The 22,249-nt window shown below is 44.4% G+C and overlaps 1 protein-coding gene across 2 annotated transcripts in view; it reads right to left on the bottom strand.

The window, feature by feature from the left end:
- CASP6 (caspase 6) overlaps window positions 1-3,180 on the bottom strand; it is a 50,867-nt gene extending 47,687 nt beyond the window's left edge. The window contains exon 1 of one of the 2 annotated variants that reach the window (XM_073602510.1): window positions 3,002-3,180. In XM_073602510.1, the coding sequence (XP_073458611.1) occupies window positions 3,002-3,020 (19 nt within the window). In that variant the 5' untranslated portion in view covers window positions 3,021-3,180. The remainder of the gene's footprint in view (window positions 1-3,001) is intronic. The other variant, XM_073602519.1, reaches the window with a different exon arrangement.
- Window positions 3,181-22,249: the final 19,069 nt, after the last annotated feature.

Genomic DNA, 22,249 nt, shown 5'->3' with positions numbered 1-22,249 from the left:
CCCGCTTGTCAAACGCCTCTGAAAACAGATCCACTGCGAATCAAATCGCATTTGGAGGGGTGGCAAGGTCCACTGCAAGTGTAAACTTATGCTGGCCATACACTATACGAAAAATCGGCCGAAAAATCATTCGTATAGACACTTCGTTCGTTTTTCGGCAAGTTAATGGGCACAAATCGATAATCGTTTGTGACGTTTTTGTGGAAAAAAAACGAACGGGAAGTTTGGAAAATTTCTGCCGAACGTACGATAAATTGCAAGGTTAATGTGTTTCCCGTCCGAACTGTCTGCACTAGGTATATGTAAAAAAACGAACAAAAAATTATTTATTCATGTCCACTGAACAATTTATCGGTCATTACATGATGGCACGATCGTTTGCGGTCATGGTCGAACGTTCGTTTTTCGAAAATGTGTTCGGCCGATTTTTCGTATAGTGTATGGCCAGCATAAGCCTTACATCACTGAAACTTTCCTGTCTGAAGTGAAATTTACTGAGACTAGCAAAAAAAAAAAAAAAAAAAAAAAAAAAAAACACAATTCGCTACGAAGTATATATAGCTGCTACAGCGGTAGTAAAATTATTGTATCTACTCACATCACTATATCAGTCCCTCTAGTCCTAGAGAGAACAATGGAAAATAACAAGGGACTTGACATTACTTGAATTACAGTGCTTAGCTGAGGTCTCATTCACACTGGCAGTGACAAACCTGCATTTATATCCTTTTACAGGACATTTCTAAATGTATATAAATGCATGTAATAATTAAACATGTGTTAGGTGTAGCTGCGTTTATAATGAATTTTGTGTGTCCAGGGGCAGATTGGTTAATCTGAATATTTCTAAACACACGTCATCATGAGTGTACACAGGTAAAGGCGTGTACACATGAGAACTTGATCTGGGAGGCATAATGTTTATACCTCATTTACACAGTTAATGATATACAAGTGTTTGTATGACACTTCTAAATGTAGCTACAGTAAATGCATGTGATGCAATATATTGCAGCTTACCAATCATTAGATGTGGTGGCTCCATTGTTTTTTTTTTTTTTTTTTTTTACTTTTCTCGCTCTGTTTTCACCTGGGGATCTGACCAGTAACACACCTCCTGTATTAGAGTGCCCCCACTCTGGACAAAGGAGCACATGGGGGAACATTTGGATAGTAGCAATGTCTGGAGAGGAGTATTAGATGGACTAGCAGATTTAGATACATTAAGCACCCTTTCACACTGAGGCAGTTTTCAGGCGTTTTAGCACTAGAAATAGCGCCTGTAAACCGCCTCCCATGCCTCCTAAATGTGAAAGCCTGAGTGCTTTCATACTGGGGCAGTGCGCGTTAGAAAAAGTCCTCAAAGTAGCATCTTTGGGGCAGTTTGGGAGTGCTGTATATAAAACGCCCCTGCCCATTGCAATGAACAGTTAGCGCTTCGGAAGCACTATAACACAGGCGGTTTTAACCCCTTCTTCAGTCGCTAGCGAGCGGCGCTTTAACGTCAACGCATGGGTGGCCCCCTCCCAATGTGAAAGGGGTCAAACAAACTAAAGCTAAACTCCAGCTCACCCTGCAGTTATACAAGCTGTTGCAGCAAGCTTTTTTTTTTTTTTCCCCTTTAGGCTAGGTTCACACCTATGCAGGTTGTGGTTGATGCATTTTTCCATGTTTTGGATGCATTTTTCATTTTTGGGAGCTGTCTGTCATGCAGCAGAAACCAGCAAAAACGCATTAAAAAAAAAAGCTAGTACTGTGTTTTTAATGCATTTCCTTGCAGTCAATGGAACCAAAAACAAAACCTGCTGCAAGCAAAAAAAAAAAAAAAAGTCCTTGACCCTTTCCAAATAACACACCAGTTAAAAAACGTACAGACATGAACACGTCCCATAGGAAATCATGTTAAAATGGACTGTTGTGCATTTCTGCAAAAACTGAAAACCCACTGCAAGACACATAGGCATAATAAATGTTTGCTTTTAGATTTAATACTGCTTTAAATAGTACAATTCACACTGAGCATTCCTGCGTTTAGGTGCGGTCAGTTTAGCTGCGTTTAAAGAAAGTAGAATTCTAGAATACTGACTGGACACTCTGAATTATATATATATATATATAAAAAATGTATAAATGCATGTTCATTAAGGGGTCATTTGGACAGGTGCCCATCCTCTGTGCATAGCCCCCGGTAGATGCCTGTGCATCCACGTCAGAGCTGCATGCTGGCAGCCCACAGAAGAGGGTGCATGGACATTTACTTCTATGGACTGCCAGCATGCAGCTCCGAGGTGGATGCACAGGCATCTGTCAGCGGCTCTGTACGGTGAATAGGCATAAACCGGTAGTAAACCACGGCCTTTCAAAGAAAAACAAAAAAAATCCCCTGCAAGGCAATATTTTGCTAGTATACATCGCATATAAAACATTATGAAATACTTACCTTGGAATGAAGCCCTCCAGCGGTGCGCTATCACTACTGAGAGAGCTTCCATCTTCATCCGGTCTTCCTTCTGGGTTCGCTGGCTGCGGTCCCTTGAATGGCTGAGCTGCAATGCCATCCCTCCCATGCATGCACACAGGAGTCACAGTTTACGCCACAGAGCTCTGAAGGGATGGCACGGGTATGCCGTCCCTTCAGAGCAAATGCGCCGGTTACATCACCGGCTGAAACCACTGTGAATATCTCCTAAACACCGCAAGTTTAGGATTTACTGTACCTACAGGCAAGTCTTATTATAGGCTTACCTGTAGGTACAAGTCCAAAAGCGGAGTTTACTACAACTTTAAATCGCCCACCTGAATGAATCCTGGGGAAGGTGATATGTGATCTATAAAGTTTCTTTATACTTCCCAGATATTTTCACCCATATTTAAATAAATGAAACACAGGAAAGTAGCCTTCTCAGATGCGTTCCCCAGCGTTTAGCCTAGTAGCCATAGCATGACTGAAGCCTGAGGCTTGCAGACAAAGACTAAGATGGCAGCAGTAGATGTCACCCACCTGTAGACTGGCTTGCCATAGCACTCAGTGAGGAGACCCTTGTTATGGAAGGAAGGTGGCTGCACTCTCTTGTCACAGCTCTGCCTCAGTGCGCTTTCTCTGTACAATGCTTCCTATGTTTTAGTTTGAAAATATCTTTGTCTCTCTGGTTACTTCCTGTAAACACTCTCCTCCCTGCACAGCTCTCCCCTCCCATTCCTTCTAGTCTGGCTCTGCTGTCTTCAATGTACTCACCCTAGTTAACTTTCACTGGACACCGCTGTCCTGAGCTGACATCTTCCAGTCACACAGGAATGTCCATATACAAATAAGGGTCTCTATGACCACTAGAAGGACACTGACTTCGCTAGAATAGAATATCATGCAAAAGTTTATTTATTTCACTAATGCAACATAAAAGGTGAAACTAATACATGAGAAAGACTCATTACATGCAAAGCAAGATAGTTCAAGCCATGATTTGTCATAATTATGAGTATTATGGGCAGTGGCGGAACTACCGCCATAGCGACACACGCAGTCGCTATGGGGCCCCCGGCATGCTGCCGAGTGGGGCCCTCAGCCGGGGCCCGCTGCCGAGTGGCATCGGCAAGCTCCTGTGACTGTCCTGCTGCTCCACAGAAGATAGAACACCGGCCCGACGCCATCCCCATCCCAGCGGCGTGACGTCACTCGGCCGGAGGAGGGAGAAGCGTCGAGAACTACTGCAGAGCCTGCAACCAAGAAGAGCCGAGCCAGGCAGCGCCGCTGAGGAGGAGTAACCTACTGTATTGCAGAGCGCCAGAGACAGATTCAGAGAGATCATTCAGGTTTCACAGGTAAGTAAGCAGCAAACAGTACACTACCCATCCACACACAGCTAAATTAATCTGATGCATTCAGTGATGCCATACGGCCGGAGGAATATAAACTGTTTGTTCTCTAATATGCAGCATGGTGGGGGGAGGGGGGTAAATGTCCTGCACTGGAGTCAAGTAACTGCTGTATTAATGTTCTGCAGACTGTACTGGTCACCTCATGGTCACTGAGAAATGATTGTACTGGTCACCTCACTGAGAAATAATTGTACTGGCCACGTCACGGTCACTGATGAATGATTGTACTGGTCACCTCATGGTCACTGAGAAATGATTGTACTGGTCACGTCACGGTCACTGAGAAATGATTGTACTGATCACCTCATGGTCACTGAGAAATGATTGTACTGGTCACGTCACGGTCACTGAGAAATGATTGTACTGGTCACCTCATGGTCACTGAGAAATGATTGTACTGGTCACGGTCCCTGAGAAATGATTGTACTGGTCACCTCATGGTCACTGATGAATGATTGTACTGGTCACGTCACGGTCACTGATGAATGATTGTACTGGTCACCTCATGGTCACTGAGAAATGATTGTACTGGTCACGTCACGGTCACTGAGAAATGATTGTACTGATCACCTCATGGTCACTGAGAAATGATTGTACTGGTCACGTCACGGTCACTGAGAAATGATTGTACTGGTCACGGTCACTGAGAAATGATTGTACTGGTCACCTCATGGTCACTGATGAATGATTGTACTGGTCACCTCATGGTCACTGAGAAATGATTGTACTGGTCACCTCATGGTCACTGAGAAATGATTGTACTGGTCACCTCATGGTCACTGATGAATGATTGTACTGGTCACCTCATGGTCACTGAGAAATGATTGTACTGGTCACGTCACGGTCACTGAGAAATGATTGTACTGGTCACGGTCACTGAGAAATTATTGTACTGGTCACCTCATGGTCACTGATGAATGATTGTACTGGTCACCTCATGGTCACTGAGAAATGATTGTACTGGTCACCTCATGGTCACTGAGAAATGATTGTACTGGTCACGTCACGGTCACTAAGAAATAATTGTACTGGTCACCTCATGGTCACTGAGAAATGATTGTACTGGTCACGGTCACTGAGAAATGATTGTACTGGTCACGGTCACTGAGAAATGATTGTACTGGTCACCTCATGGTCACTGATGAATGATTGTACTGGTCACCTCATGGTCACTGAGAAATGATTGTACTGATCACGTCACGGTCACTGAGAAATGATTGTACTGATCACCTCATGGTCACTGAGAAATGATTGTACTGGTCACGTCACGGTCACTGAGAAATGATTGTACTGGTCACCTCATGGTCACTGAGAAATGATTGTACTGGTCACGGTCACTGAGAAATGATTGTACTGGTCACGGTCACTGAGAAATGATTGTACTGGTCACCTCATGGTCACTGATGAATGATTGTACTGGTCACCTCATGGTCACTGATGAATGATTGTACTGGTCACCTCACGGTCACTGAGAAATGATTGTACTGGTCACCTCACGGTGACTGAGAAATGATTGTACTGGTCACGTCACGGTCACTGATGAATGATTGTACTGGTCACCTCATGGTCACTGAGAAATGATTGTACTGGTCATGGCACGGTCACTGAGAAATGATTGTACTGGTCACCTCATGGTCACTGATGAATGATTGTACTGGTCACGTCACGGTCACTGAGAAATGATTGTACTGGTCACCTCATGGTCACTGATGAATGATTGTACTGGTCACCTCACGGTCACTGATGAATGATTGTACTGGTCACCTCACGGTCACTGAGAAATGATTGTACTGGTCACCTCATGGTCACTGATGAATGATTGTACTGGTCACGTCACGGTCACTGAGAAATGATTGTACTGGTCACCTCACGGTCACTGAGAAATGATTGTACTGGTCACCTCATGGTCACTGATGAATGATTGTATTGGTCACCTTACGGTCACTGAGAAATGATTGTACTGGTCACCTCATGGTCACTGATGAATGATTGTACTGGTCACCTCACGGTCACTGAGAAATTATTGTACTGGTCACCTCACGGTGTAAGAATGTAAGACCTAATTTCTTCCTTCCCTTACAAGGTTGTCATCCTGTTCATTTTCCTCTTAAACCGGTGCAGTTTGCGTTGTTTGCCCTTTACAAAACGTACATATAAAAGAGTAAGAGTAGTACACACAATGCTTTGAATTTTGCAATTTATTATATGGTTATTTAAATTTTTGTTTTGTTGTTCGATCAGCTTATTAAGCCATAACACCTGCAAAAAGGGTTCCTGAGCTTTTAAATGGTCTCTCAGTCTGGTTTAGTAGGAATCACAATCATGGGAAAGACTGCTGACCTGACAGTTGTGCAGAAAACCATCATTGACACCCTTCATAAGGAGGGAAAGCCTCAAAAAGGTAATTGCAAAAGAAGTTAGATGTTCCCAAAGTGCTGTGTCAAAGCACATTAATAGAAAGTTATGTGGAAGGGAAAAGTGTGGAAGAAAAAGGTGCACAAGCAGTAGGGATGACCGCAGCCTGGAGAGGATTGTTAGGAAAAGGCCATTCAAAAGTGGTGGGGACTTTCACAAGGAATGGACTGAGGCTGGAGTCAGTGCATCAAGAGCATCCTGAACATGGTCTTCAAATGTCGTATTCCTCTTGTCAAGCCACTCCTGAACAACAAACAGCAGAAGCATCTTACCTGGGCTAAAGAAAAACAGACCTGGTCTGTTGCTAAGTGGTCCTCTTTTCTGATGAGAGCAAATTTTGCATCTCATTTGGAAACCAAGGACCCAGAGTACGGAGGAAGAATGGAGAGGCACACACTGCAAGATGCTTGAAGACCAGTGTGAAGTTTCCACAGTTGATTTGGGGAGCCATGGCATCTGCTGTTGTTGGTCCACTGTGCTTCATTAAGTCCAGTGTCAACACAGCCGTCTACCAGGAGATTTTGGAGCACTTCATGCTTCCTTCCGCAGACGAGCTCTATGGGGATGCTGACTTAATTTTCCAGCAGGACTTGGCACCTGCCCACACTGCCAAAAGTACCAAAACCTGGTTCAATGACCGTGGGATTACTGTACTTGATTGGCCAGCAAACTCGCCTGACCTAAACCCCATAGAGAATCTATGGGGCATTGGCAAGAGAAAGATGAGAGACACGAGACCGAGCAATGCAGAAGAGCTGAAGGCTGCCATTGAAGCATCCCGGTCTTCCATAACACCTCAGCAGTGCCAGGCTGATAGCTTTTATACCATGCCGCATTGAGGCAGTAATTGCTACAAAAGGGACCCAAACTGAGTACATATGCATGCTTATACTTTTCAGAGGTCCGATATTGTTCTATGTACAATCCTTTGTTTTATTGATTGCATGTAATATTCTAATTTTCTGAGATTGTGGATTACATGAGCTGTAAGCCATAATCATCACAATTATGACAAATCACGGCTTGAACTATCTTGCTTTGCATGTAATGAGTCTATCTCATATATTAGTTTCACTTTTTAAGTTGCATTAGTGAAATAAATGAACTTTTGCACGATATTCAAATTTTTCGAGTATCACCTGTAGGGTGTGACTTGCCCAGAAGGCTTACCTTTCCTCCATCATTCTGGCTTTTCTAGATAACCGACAATAGATAAACGCACGTTGAGTCAATATTTCAAAGCATATTTATGGAGTAAACTGTCTTCACTTCCGTGAAATGATATTTTAAAACACTCTCAGGTTACTTAAAGCCAAGCAAACTCCAGTTGATACCCATATCACACAAGTGTGAACCCAGGCCTAGGCTTCATTCACACGGCCGTAAAAAACGCATATACAAGTGTTTTTTAATTACGGATCTAAAAACACTGCATTGTTTTCAATGGAGGCATTCACGCAGGTGCGCAAACATGAGCTGCTTTCAGATCTGTAACACAAGATCCAAACATCAGCGTCTAAGAACATATGCTTACGCATATAGAGTACACTCATCGGCCACTTTATTAAGTACACCCGTTCAATTTCTTGGTAACACAAATTGCTAATCAGCCAATCACATAGCAGCAACTCATTGCATTTAGGTTTCTAGATGTGGTAAAGACAACTTGCTGAAGTTCAAACCTAGTATCAGAATGCAGAAGAAAGGGGATTTAAAGTGGTTGTAAACCGCTGGATTTTTTTTTTTTTTCCTTTCTTACCTGCAAGGCAAAGGCATAATGTGCTAGTATGCATCGCATACTAGCACATTATGTGAAACTTAACTGAAAACGAAGCCTTCCAGCGATTCAATGTTATCGTTGGAGATAACTTCCATCTTCACCCGTCTTGGTTCCAGGTTAACAGACTCCAGCTCTGTGACTGTTCGGAGCCGCAGTAACGTCACTCCCGCGAATGTGCGCGGGAGCCACCGGTCACGGCACAGGGCTCTCAAGGAACGGCATGGGTGACCGTTACTTCAGATCGCATGCATCAGTGATGTCACTGGCTGCATGTATAGGAGATATTTACAGTACCTATAGGTAAGTCTTATTATCAGGGATGGGCACAGACCAAGGCTACAGCAGACATTTTCCAAAGTACAGACCTTAGTGAAGGTACCCACGGTACATTTCAAATGCAAACCATCAAAAAACACTCTGTCTACTAGCAGGGTCCCCATAGATCCCCCTTTAGAGCAGGCCAGGGCCCCATAGACCCCCCTTTAGAGCAGGCCAGGGCCCCATAGATCCCCCTTTAGAGCAGGCCAGGGCCCCATAGATCCCCCTTTAGTCTTACTATTTCACCTATATTCCCCATGATATCTGGTTTTCCTGCACCACCAGGTATTCCAGGCTCTCCCTGAAAAGAACAGCACAAGGTCCCCCATAGAATAGATCCCCCATAACAGGGATATGCAATTAGCGAAACTCCAACTGTTGCAGAACTACAAGTCCCGTGAGGCATAGCAAGACTCTGACAGCCACAAGCATGACACCTAGAGGTAGAGGCATTATGGTGCTTGTAGTTTTGCAATAGCTGGAGGTCCGCTAATTGCATATCTGTGCCCTATTGCCTTCTTACTCTTCCCTTTTCACCTGTATATTCCCCAGGTTTTCCTGCACCACACTCATGGCTCTCCCCCTGCAAAGAATATATAGAGGCATACCCCACTTTTAAGTACACAATGGGACCAGAGCATGTAAATATACTAGCTCTATGGGAAATCTTGGTCAAATTGACATGGCACTGCTCCCGAACCTTAAGTGACAGGGACACCAAACGTGGGAAGCACGTTAAGGGGACACAGGACTACGACATGGTAGGTTACCTAGGCAAGATGGCCAACCCCAAAATCAGTTATGTTGTGGTCCTGGGTCCCCTCTCGGTGCTCCCCAAATTTGGTGTCCCTGTCACTTATGGTTCGGGAGCAGAGCCATGTCAAGCTGACAAGATTTCCCCAGGAATGTCAATGTTAAAAACCGGGAGCAGTGCCATGTCAAGCTGAACAAGATTTTCTATAGATGCCAATGTTAAAAACGGGGAGCAGTGCCATGTCAATCTGACCGGCGGCCGTGAACCCTGCAAGGACCGCTCACGGACACCAGTGTCCGTGTGCGGCCACCTTGCTGATACCTGCTTATTAAAGGCTTACCTATAGGTAAAGTTCAAAGATGGAAGTTTACTTCCTCTTTAAGTGACTTTGAACGTGGCATGGTTGTTGGTGCCAGACGGGCTGGTCTGAGTATTTCAAAAACTGCTGATCTACTGGGATTTTCACGCACAACCATCTCTAGGATTTACAGAGAATGGTCCGATAAACAGAAAATATCCAGTGAGCGGCAGTTGTGTGGAGGAAAATGCCTTGTTGAGGTCAGAGGAGAATGGACAGACTGGTTCAAGATGATAGAAAGGCAACAGTAACTCAAATCACCACTCGTTACAACCAAGGTATGCAGAATACCATCTCTGAACGCATAACACTCCTGTCAGCTAAGAACAGGAAACTGAGGCTACAATTCGGACAGGCTCACCAAAATTGGACAATAGAAGATTGGAAAAATATTGCCTGGTCTGATGAGTCTCGATTTCAGCTGCAACATTCAGATGGTAGGGTCAGAATTTGGCGTAAACAACATGAAAGCATGGATCCATCCTGCCTTGTATCAACGGTTCAGGCTGGTGATGGTGGTGTAATGGTGTGGGGGATATTTTCTTGGCACGCTTTAGGCCTCTTAGTACCAATTGGGCATCGTTTAAACCCCACAGCCTACCTGAGTATTGTTGCTGACCATGTTCATCCCTTTATGACTACAGTGGAGTGGACCCATCTTCTGATGGCTCCTTCCAGCAGGATAATGCACCTTGTCACAAAGATCAAATCATCTAAAACTGTTTTCCTGAACATTACAATTAGGTCACTGTACTCCAATGGCCTCCACAGGTACTAGATCTCAATTGCACAACTTTTAACATCCGATTCAGACTTTTCAAATGAAAATTTCCAAAGGTACAAACTCCAAAATTTTTCTTGTACGCGAACAGAACGAATGATACTCATTTAATGTGTACCGTTTTCGTACAAAAAAAAATCAGATACGAAGGACTGCACATGATCATGCCATGGGAGCAGGCTGTGACTTCCTGGTGTTAAAGTTAATAGAATAACTAAAGGCAAAACAATTTTTATAGATTTGGATCGAGTGGCGAGGAATTAGAACACCTGTCTGGGCCCCTGTTAATCTGATTGAACATTCTTCTAGCCCAGTACACATTATGATTTTTTTGTCCCTTCAACCCAGTGGGTTGAAAAAAAAACCTGTCAGCTCCAGTCGGAGCCGCTGTACTAACAATCCAATGTTAGTACAGCGATCTCCCCTGCTGAGCTGTTGTGTTCTGACAAGGGGTTGCCCCAAACCCCCGTCAGAACACTGCGATCGGCCATTGGCTGAGAGCTCTGATCGGGAGGTGGTCAGCTGCTGGTTTTCCAGCATCCTCGTCCAACAAAGGCCGGCTTCTGTCCATCCAGCTGCCATACACACAAGCCTAATGTTCAATAAAAACCGGCCAATGTCACCCGGCATTCGGCCTGTGTGTACGGGGTTTTAGGCCTGGTTCAAACCTATGCGTTTTTTGGTGCTTTTTGCTTTTCTATGGGACACGTTAACATCTATACTTTTTTCAGTCACTGAAGCTGCAGAAAAGCATGTAGTGCGATTTTGCCGTGATTTGCATTATGCTTTTTTTTTCTTGGCCAATTTGTTGTTGGGCAGATTAAAAACCGCAAATTTGTGGTAAAAACGCACTACATGCTTTTCTGCAGTTTCTCCATTAAAGTCTATTGAACCAAAAAAGCAAAAAAGCACCGCTTTCGTTTAAAAAAAAAAATCACTGACCCTTTTCAAAAACGCAGTGGCTGAAAAAAGCATAGATGTGAACGTGTCCCATAAGAAAACAAGTTAAATGAGCTGTAGTGCTTTTCTGCAAAAAAAAGCACCAAAAAACACATACAATAGGTGTGAACCAAACCTTAAATTCACCAACAGGTATGTAGTGCAAGGGTAGCTTGATTGGATAGTTTTGGTAGGTTCTCACCAGAGATAAGTCCAGGCATATTTAGATACGAGTCCGAACCTGTCTGAGCTATTCTACCAGGAAGCTGTCACTGCACACAACCAACCCCACGGCCATTCTCCTGATATTTGTGCAGCTGAGGGGCAGGGAGTGACAGCTCTCTGACGGGATTTCACTTGTGTCTGAACACACCTGAGCTCCTCACTAGTTCTCACACTGCCGTTTTGGTAGATCAAATGATGGCCATATAAATTTCAATAAAAGATCAATTTCTTTACTGATCAATCTCTACCTATAAGAATCAATCCATATATAGTTGACAACCCATTTGATTGATATGCCACACACGAGGAAGTGGATTTCAGTTGGTAGTTAAGATGCATTTCAAACTTGTGACTGTATTCCATCTCCCTTTCCACCATGTCATTTCATAATCTAATCTACTGAAATATGGCCATATTCATGAACAGTGTCAGTGCTGCCGATTGACGCAAACTGATCAATATATTTCCACCCTGGCCAAATGACTCAGTTTGAGCGATCTGATCTAAACCAAGTCTAAATCAATTGAAAGAAAAGTTATTTCTCCTCAGTCAGTTTCTGACTCAATCATTTTGATCAAATTGCAAATCAATTGGATAATAAAACTATATGGCAACCATTAAAGAGAGATTCACTTCCTATATTTGTCCAATTTACCATTATCACTGAAAGTGAAAGTGAAGGAAAAAATACAGGAATAGAGGGGGTATCTTCAAATGGGGACACTAGTTCTGGTGACAATCAGGGATTCCCACAGTTTGGAGAAAATTCCACTCACTTCCTGTTTTGGCTATAGGACAGGAATTAATGGGAAATCTCTGCAATGGGACACAGATGGCAAAAACCTCTCTTAGGCTAAAACCGACGCTTCTCTGAAAAATATCTGTGTTCAGATCACTTTTCAGAAGTGATTGACAGGCAATGAGGCGGCAATGTGACGCCTCCTCACTGCCTGTTTTAACTCCATTTGCTTGACTGGGTCACATTTGGTGGGCTTTCTGCTTGCTGCTCGCAACACGTTGGATAATTTTTGCCGCAGACACGAAGTGAAGCATCATGACCGCAGCATGTGAACCATTGCAGCTTAAGAGGTGGGAAGGGGGTGGGGGCACTAAAAATGCAGCATTTTTAGTGCCCCAATCACTAATCAAAACAAGACCTTATTCTGTCCAAAATAAAAGTTTGCTCACCTAGGCATCAGTGCCTATATGAACGAGGCCTAAGAGGCTGCAAATGGAACCTGGAGCTGGGACGATGTAACTACTGTGCGTTATGCAGCAGGTATAACATCAGTGGCCTACCCAATGAGCAAATAGGAGGGGAGCAAACTCAGAAGCAGCAGAGAAAATTACAGCGGCAGACAAAGTGGCAAGAGGCAGGAATAGGAAGGCCATACATTATACAATTTTCTTTCCTTCAGTTACGAGTTAAAGGAAAGAAAATTGCCCGATTCCCCCATCAACACAATAAGTGTTGATGGGGGAATCAAGAAATTTTCTTTACTTCAACCCTTAGCTGAAGGAAAGAAAATTGCATAATGCATGGCCTGTCTAGATGGCTGCCAATTTTTGATGCCTGGAATGTGCACAGCGATCACCGCAAGATCCTGGAGTTCTGCCCAAGCTATAATGTGCTCTGCTTCCCTTTACTGTATGGCATTGTGTTACTCAATCCTGGTCGGGTGACCTTGCAGCCCAGAGGTCCAGCATTGAAGAGGCAACCAAATTGCTGTAAGTTTTAGGATATTACTCAGAAAGCCGACCAAGTCCCCTGCACCTTTCAAGCCCTTCCAGGTCATAAGTAGAAAGGATTTCTTGATTCCAGTGCCAGGATTGGAAATCCACCATGCCAGGGCAAGCCTGGTTTTGATAGTCAGGTATATAAGGCAATCAAGGGATTGAGTCTGCTTGTCCCACGCTGCCAGTATATTGAGTTGCAATGGCCCGGAGTGAAACTGAGCAAAAAGTACTGCCTCAGATGAGGCTACCATTAGTCCCAGAACCCTCAAAAAAAAGAGAGTGGGTTGGGTGGCTTCTGGGCTGTTGGGTCCGAACATGGGAGTGAAGTGGCAGGTGCATGTCTTAGAAAAGGAAGACCCTAGTCAGAATTGTATCCAAGCTTAGGCCCTGATACTCCAAATGATGAATCAGATCTGGCACGTATCTCTGAAGATTTAGGATACATCTGAATCCCTGCAGGATCTACACTGCCCAAGAGATACTGTATGAATTGACAGAATCTCTACTGACTGTTCCTTTTGCAGGAGATTGTCCAGATATCCCACAACGAGGATACCCTGAGAGTGAAGCAGAGCTAGGAACAGTGATAGCGCCTTGGCGAAGACTTGAGGTGCCATAGACAGGTCAAAGTGAAGGGCAACAAGTTGGTAAGGTTGGGTGCTTACAGCAAAACACAGTTATCAATGATGTGGTGGGAAAATGGAGATCTGTAAGTAAGCATCCTTGATGTCCACAGAGACCAGAAGTGTCTCAGTTGAAGGGAAGCAAGGACTGAACAAGCAGGTTCTATGTATTCTTTTTGAACTTGAAGGAAGGGCTATGATCCCTTGAAAAAGGAGCTGCGGGAAAGCAGTGTGGAGATATGCCCACCTTTGAGATGAAGTTGGCAAAATTGACATCATGAAGCAAGCTGGAGGCAGACACCAAAACTCCAGTTTGTAACCCCTTGAGTTGATATTTTGGACCCAAGCATCTGAGATGTACTGGGATCCAATGGCTGAGAAGACGACAGATGTGCTCCCCACTCTGACAAATAGGGGTGTCCACTCAATGAGAGGAGGGCTTATTTCTGGGCTTGGTGAGTTTTGGAGATCCAGGCCTTTCAGCAGAACTGTGCTCCAGGCTTGAACTTGGACCCAGAAGCCAAAGGCTTACCTGCAGGAGCTTTTACGTTTACTTCTCCCAGCCCCATGACTTCTTTGATATGGGTGTTCAAGGAGTCCCAAAAAAGGTGCTTCGCTTCAATGGGCATCTGACCCTTTGTCCCCAGGATCCTCAACAGGGACCGTTAAGGTTGTGTTAAGGCAGTTAATAGCTGGGTCCACAACAAGGACAGTCCATTTATTATGAACCCCTCTTCTATAGGATATTGCTGAGCAAAATGCTTTGAAGAGATGAGGCCAGTCACTATACAACACAGGCACTAAGAGTGAGTGCACAGGGAATGTTTTGGTAGGCTGTTGCATTTTAGGGAACCTAGACTGGTGACCTATACTACTATACCTACTATTTGTGCTGCTGGGACTCATTCAGTTTCTCTGTTTGTAACCCAGAGGGGCTGGAGCTGCAGCACACTAGGCTCTCAGACAGGGCTAAAGCCCGGACTTATCATAGAACTTGTGGCCTTTCCAGTCAGCAAAGGATGGGTGTTAGGGAGCAAGACCCATCCAGATCTTTGCCCTCCCACTGGGCATACCCCTTAAGGGGTCATTAGGGACAGGGTTCCACTGGCAGATAAACCACAGCCCTGGACAGCACCTTGTGGCTAACTCAACATATTGCAGTACGAGCACCCTACACAGGATCCAGTGCCCAAAGTAACAATCCTGGGCCAGCCCCTGCATCTTTTTCTTGAGAGGATCCAGATAATTTACTCCAAGGCTCAGCTGAGGAGTCTGCTAATCTGGAAAGCTAAAACTGCAATAGCTATATAGCATCTGAAAACCTTGCTAGAAGAATCTTAAGAAAAATAACAAAAGGGAAAAGGAAAGTGATTTGCTTCTCTCAGAGCAGAGAGAATATATCAGTTCTAAGCAAGTACCAAAAAGCTCAGCCTTGTTGGGAGTGAGAGGGGTTATATAGAGCTGTGCTTACAGCTTTTCCAGTCCAATCGCTTAAAGGCAGATGCATAAGCCATGGTCTAAGACTAAGATCCTGTGTCCTGTAATGTACAATTTGGGGACACAAGTTTAATGTATGCCTAACTAAAAAAAAAAAAAATGCCTTGGGTGAATACCGAGTATACACAATTTCTGAAAGAAACATTAGATATGTTTTGTGATATTTTGGGATTTGGTGGATGATTATTAATTTACCTGTGTATTTCTTATGTCTTTCAGGGATTCTGCTGATGATATCTCTGTAAAAAGGTGAGTAGGCCTGCAAATGTGCTCTGGCAATCATGAGGTTATTTCACTTAGGCCCCGTTGGCACCCGAGTGTTTTGGAATTGTGGGCAGTATCTCGTGATTCTGCCTGTGATTCCAGAATCACAGCAAAACATTGGATGCAGTTACCGTGCTATTATTTCTTAATGGCACCCTAAATGTCGCAATTATCTTGTGACAATAAGCAAAACAATTGTGGCAAAAAATGCCAAATTTACCTGGCTCAGTGCCAAAATCTGGTACATGAGCCTCTTTCGCACGTTTTTTGAGTGGAGGGAGGCCCATTCAAAATGTAAAAAAAAAAAAAAAAAAATTGCTCCGTGTCACTCAGATGTGAATGGGGCCTTATTCCTTATGGATGTTTTTATTCACTTTAAAAAAAAAAAAAAAAAAGGACTGCAACAGGAGGAACAGGATTTAAAACTCCTTGGTGAACAGGAGCAGTTAGGACATATGTCAGGGGACCTCACATTTGTAGCATTTAAGATACAGTATATAAATACCTGGGCGCCGACTTGTAAACCATGCTCCACCTAAAAATAAAATGTAACTTTTTGGTGGACCTGATCCTTTATGGTGGGTAACATGTTAACCAGAAAATATAGAGTTTAGTATAATAAAATAACCAGAGTCTGTTAAAGAAGAATTCCAGGTATGGATATTTTTACATAGTTGCAATATTCCAGCTTGGAACAATGTAACTATGAATAAAACGTACCTGTATAATCCCTCTGGTAATCACTGCAGTAGACCCCGCTAATATTGAGATTTTCACTAGCTTCTGGGTCCTGTGCTGAGAACCTGCTCTGCACGTGTGCCATTCAGAGAATGCTTGAATTTTCTCAGGCATTGGAGAAGATAGAGAGCGTGACATAACGACCCCTCCTCTCCATCTTGTGCAATTAGAGAACACTTTGCATTCACTGAGAAAATGCAAAGCATTCTCTAAATAGCACCCATGCCAAGCAGGCAACCCTCTGCATTCACCATGCAGCAGAGCATCCATTCGGTGCTGGATGTGGAAGCTGATAGTGATCACTGTAGTAGCAATGGCTATTCCCAGCTTCCCAGCTTCTAGAGCAGGGATATGCAATTAGCGGACCTCCAGCTGTTGCAGAATTACAAGTCCCATGAGGCATAACAAGACTCTGACAGCCACAAGCATGACACCCAGAGGCAGAGGCATGGTGGGACTTGTAGTTTTGCAACAGCTGGAGGTCCGCTAATTGCATATCCCTGTTCTAGAGGGATCCCACACATATGGTATATGCATAGTTGTATTGATCCAGGCTGGACCAATGCAACTACGTACAAATATCCATATCTGGAATTCTTCTTTAAAGTGACACTAATGCTGCGTACACACGACAGGACTTTACGGCATACTTGGTCCGGCGGACCAGAGTCCGTCGGACAATTCGATCGTGTGTGGGCTCCAGCGGACTTTTTTTCCCCAAAAGTTCGACGGGCCTAGAAATGAAACATGTTTCAAATCTTTCCGATGGACTCGAGTCCAGTCGAAAAGTCCGCTCGTCTGTATGCTAGTCCGACGGACAAAAAAACGACGCTAGGGCAGCTATTGGCTACTGGCTACTAGCCTTTGAACTTCCTTGTTTTAGTCTGGTCATACGTCATCACGTACAAATCCGTCGGACTTTGGTTGATCGTGTGTAGGCAAGTCCGTTCATTCGGAAAGTCCGCCGGACAAAGTCTGCCGTAAAGTCTGCTCGTGTGTACGCGGCATAAGGGTTTTTTTTTTTAAATAACAAACATATACTTACCTCCACTGTGCAGCTCGTTTTGCACAGAGTGGCCCCAAACCTGGTCTTCTCTCCTCGGCAGCTCTCGCGGCTCCTCCCCACATCAGATAACCCCCTGGGAGAAGCGCTCTCCATCTTGCGCTCCCGGGTCCAGCATTCAGCGTCCATAGAGGCCGAATGCAGGACTCGGATCCACAACCCGGCGCTCGAGTCATTGGATTTGATTGACAGCAGCGTGAGGCAATGGCTGCGTTGCTATAAATCTATCCAATCAACAGCTGAGAACCCCGGGCAGAGAGACAGCGCATCCCCGTGGGTCAAGTTCGAGGGGTCAGGTAAGTAACATGGGGGGGCTGGGGGGCCGGTCACTGACAGGTGTTTTTTCACCTTAATGCATAGGATGCATTAAAGGTGAAAAAACACAAACCTTTACAACCCCTTTAAGCGGTCATACAAGAGTAAGGCTGGATTCACACATGCTGCGGCCGCAGCTTACAGCAGGGGGTCCGGTGCATCCCTGTTCACCAATTCAGGTGCTCATCAGATCCGAATTTTTGCCTGAATTGTAACCAAAGACGCACAGGAACCTTTCCAAATGCAGACTGCTCCCACCCCAGAGGTGTGTGAATCGGCTCCATTGCGAGCCAGGCACACTCCCCTGTTATGCAAACAGGATGCAGGGAAACCCACATCCAATTCACATAAGTGTGAACCCAGCCTAACAGCTTGAAAACCTCCATGATTTCAAAGAACCATATTTACCATAAGGCATTTGCAGGCCACAACACAGGGATATAAGATGTTTTACTAAACAATCACTATGAAATACAAATAAAAAAAGGGGAAATGCAGCACTCAAAAGGTGAAGTAACAATATAACTAAAACATGAATATTACACCTAGTGATGAAACATGAGTTCATAAATTCAAACAACTAGTATGCAAAAAGGTGTAATGAGTCCACACTGTAAAGAGAAATCAATCCAAACTAGGTGTTGGGAAAGTCCTGCACAGACTGGTGTGGGTGATATGAATCCGTAGGTGAAACAACTAAATCAGTGATGTGCAATGTGAATGAAACATCAATGAATAAAGAAGCATGGGTACTCCTACCGGATGGAGTGGACTCCCGTGTCTTATGACATGGAGTCAATAAAACATTGAGCCCCACTGAGGCAATGAAGAGATATCCGGAAGACTGGAACTTCTGCGGTACCCCTCAACTTCACTGAAGCGGTGATGGAATATCCAGAAGACTGGAGCCGACCCGATGTACATCGACCAATGGGCATCAAACAATCATCCGGAAGGATCGTCAAACCAGGCTTTTCCCGGGCCTCATAATGAAAATGGCCAGAAGAATGCGGTCTCTCTAGTCAGGATGTTATGCAAAGAGAAATCAAAACTTCCGCATAGTGCAGATAAAACAGGGATTTTTATTTCTAAAAAGCCATACAAATAAAAGTGATCACTATAAAAACAAACAAGGGCAGTGTAAGGAGGGGAAGATCGCCCGACGCGTTTTGACCCAGGGGTCTTTAACAGGGGCATGAGCTACCCCCTCCATGCTGCTGATATTTATAAATAATGTATCTTGAAGGATAAGACTCCTGGACCAATCACGTTGGAACCGTGGTGTCAGGTGAACCGGAAATGAATCATGGTAACACACAAACCAATCCGAATCAAGAGAAAAGGGACGTGCGGGTGTGTGCTCCAATGGCGCGGTCTCCCAGTCTTAACCGCGCCCAGGAGTCCAACAGTCACATGTGTCAAACAAAAGAAAGCCGCCTGGCGGGAAAAGCCCGCCAAGCGTCACTTCCTGGTCACGTGGTCAGGAGAAGACGTCACGCTAACCCCGTCCGAATCTCGATGCACCATTGCGTACACTAAATGGGAGGTGACAGCGCAACACCGCCGGATCTCAGCCCAACATGTCCCGATCATGTGATCGGATAAGATGTTGTCACGTGACCGCGGAAGGGGAGGACCCAGCAGTGTAATGCGTGTCATCACCCAAAACAAACGGCTAAATGTCAGCACTGAAAAAACAACTAATGCACATCATGTCAAAATGATAGTGAACAATAAGAGTAAATCACATATTTCTATACAAACATAATAAAAGAAATACATACAAATATGGAACATAACCACCTAGGAAGTCTAGCAAGTAAATAAATAAAACCAAATTATAACAAATATGAAAAGAAATGTTCCATGGTGAATTCCATGGTGAAAATTAAATATGTGAAATGTGTTATATGAAAGCAAATATGGATCAATGATGGGAGGGTAACTAAAACAGTTAGAGTGAGCCCAACATAAGCCCGGAGGACATGCTCCAAAAGACTCTAAACAGCAACGCATCATGAATTAATGACTGACAGCCACTAGGATAGATTAATAAAAGAGTTGAGGTCCCACTCCACGTTCAAGCCAAACGGGAAGTAGGACCTCAGCTCGTAGATCCAGTAAGTTTCGAGGCGTAATACGCCTCAAAGTCGCGATTCTCCCCTCCAATGAGGGATGAATCTATCTATGACTTAGAAAAGTGTACCAGAAGGATCTTTGTTATGATGTTGTAATTAGTGTCGTGGTACCGTGTGTTTGCTCTTTCCACCTTTGATTCCAGCCACGTGTTCATTAACACGAATAGAAAAGGTCCTGATAGTGCGACCAACATACTGTTTATGGCAAGGACATGTTATTAAATAAACAATATATTGGGAAGAACACGTGGGAAACTGTTTCATGATATACACGGGATGTCATGGTAGATGTAAATGTTAACATCTTTTGTCGCCCTCCAATGTTGTGGTGACACACGTTGCACCTACGACACGGATAAAAACCCTTGCAATCTTGAAAAAAAGATACCTTTTTGGGTGGGTCGATCACATTCGGGGCCACCTGCCCCTGAATGGATCGTGCACCCCTAAAAACCACTGCAGCTTGTTCAGGGAGAACTGGACCCAACAATCTATCATTATCACTTTCCAGTGCTTCCTAAAAATATTTCTAACTTGTTTAGACTGCAAGGAATGGGTGGTGGTGAAAGCCCACTTGAATTTCGAATCCGAAGTATTCTTGGTACGCTCCGTCAGTGTGGCAGTTCTCTCAACGGACAAAATTGCATTAATCTCCCTGTCTAAGAGGTCTGATTTGTAGCCCTTTTCAAGAAATCTACTCTTGTGTAGCTGAGACTGAGCCAGAAAATCTGAAGTTCTACTACAGTTGCAACGCAACCTTAAAAATTGGCCACGTGGAATTGCCTTAAGCCATTGATCTTGATGGCAACTATCGACCGGAATGTAACCATTCCGGTCGGTGGGTTTGAAATAGGTTTTAAATTCCAAATGGTCCTCCATGGCCAAAATCTCCAGATCTAAAAAGTGAACGCTAGAGGTACTAGCCTCATAGCTCAAGGAGATTCCCCTATCGTTTGAAATAAGGGTGGTCATGAAGTCATCCAGGGAGTTACGGTCTCCATCCCATAGGAGGAGGATGTCGTCTATGTACCTGGCCCAGAGAACCAACTCTGGCCTTCGGTCAACATAGACGACATCCTCCTCCCATTGTGCCATGAAGAGGTTGGCGAGGCTGGGCGCAAATTTAGCGCCCATAGCCACGCCCCTCTTCTGCAAATAAAACTGGTACTGGAACCAGAAATAATTATGCCGAGTGGCAAACCTCAAAAGTTGCATGATGAAATTACGCTGCAAAAGGGGAAGTTGAGCATCCCTAGATAAAAAAATCTCAACAGCGTCAAAGCCTAAGTCATGGGGTATGCACGTATAAAGTGCTGCCACATCAGCTGTGGCAAGGAACATCCCTTCTCGAAATGGAACTGATTCCAAAAGCTTAATAGTATCCCTGGTGTCTTTTAAATAAGAGGGAGTGAAACAAACCAAAGGCTGTAGGTAGTGATCCACGTATTTCCCAATTCGGGCTGTGACCGAGTCAATCCCACTGACTATAGATCGGCCAGGGGGATTGACTGGGTCTTTATGAACCTTGGGGAGATAGTAAATAGCTGGGATGCAGGGAGCCTGGGGAACCAAAAAACTCTTTTCTTTTTTATTGATAACCCCCAAAGAAAATCCCTCATTGACAAGATGTAACAGATCCTTTTTGTAGACCGTGGTAGGGTCAGTGGGAATGACACTGTAAGTGTCGGTGTCACTCAATATTCTGCCCATTTCTTTCAAATAATCTGTTTTGTCTAAAACTACAATCCCGCCCCCTTTGTCAGCGGGGCGGATTATAAGATTTTTCCTTTCACATAACATTTTAAGTCCCTTTTTAACATCCGGTTTTATATAAACCCTTTTCTTAGCGTGAGACAATTTCTCAAGGTCCTCCAGTACAAGGTTTTTAAACACCTGCACCGAGGGCGCCAGAGAACCAGGGGGATTAAACAAAGAAGGATTGCATAATCCTGAGTGTAAGATGGTATTCTGTTCAGATACAGTAGCTGTGGTTGTGGGGATGGTGTTCTTAATCGGGGGAGGTAAGGAAGGTTGGGCCAAAAAGTGTCTCTGGACACTGAGTTTTCGTGTATATTTGAGAATATCAATGAAGGTAGTAAACCTGTTAAGGGGTCTGGGAGGAACAAACTTGAGCCCCTTGTCCAGCACCGTTTGTTCTGCCTTGGACAGTGTGGTGGAGCTCAAGTTGAAAATACCCACGCCCCCTAGGTCCTTTTTCTCTTGGCCTTGGACCCTAAACCCCCCTCTAGTCCCTCTTTTCCTTCTGAATTTCTTGAATTTCTATCGGGAATGGGAATCAACTGAATGGTTATTTTGTTGACCTCTTCCCCTCCCTCTAGGGTTAGCACCACTTCGCGGACGTGAGGAAGGCGGGAGAAGAGGAGGAGGGGGAGGGGCCCCCAAAGACTGCGGGGGCATCGGTCTGGAT

The sequence above is a fragment of the Aquarana catesbeiana genome, linkage group LG01 (genome assembly GCF_042186555.1).
Source record: "Aquarana catesbeiana isolate 2022-GZ linkage group LG01, ASM4218655v1, whole genome shotgun sequence".
NCBI classification, from domain to species: Eukaryota; Metazoa; Chordata; class Amphibia; order Anura; family Ranidae; genus Aquarana; species Aquarana catesbeiana.
Note: the sequence above shows the minus strand (reverse complement) of the source record. Positions and strands in the feature narration are given on the sequence as shown.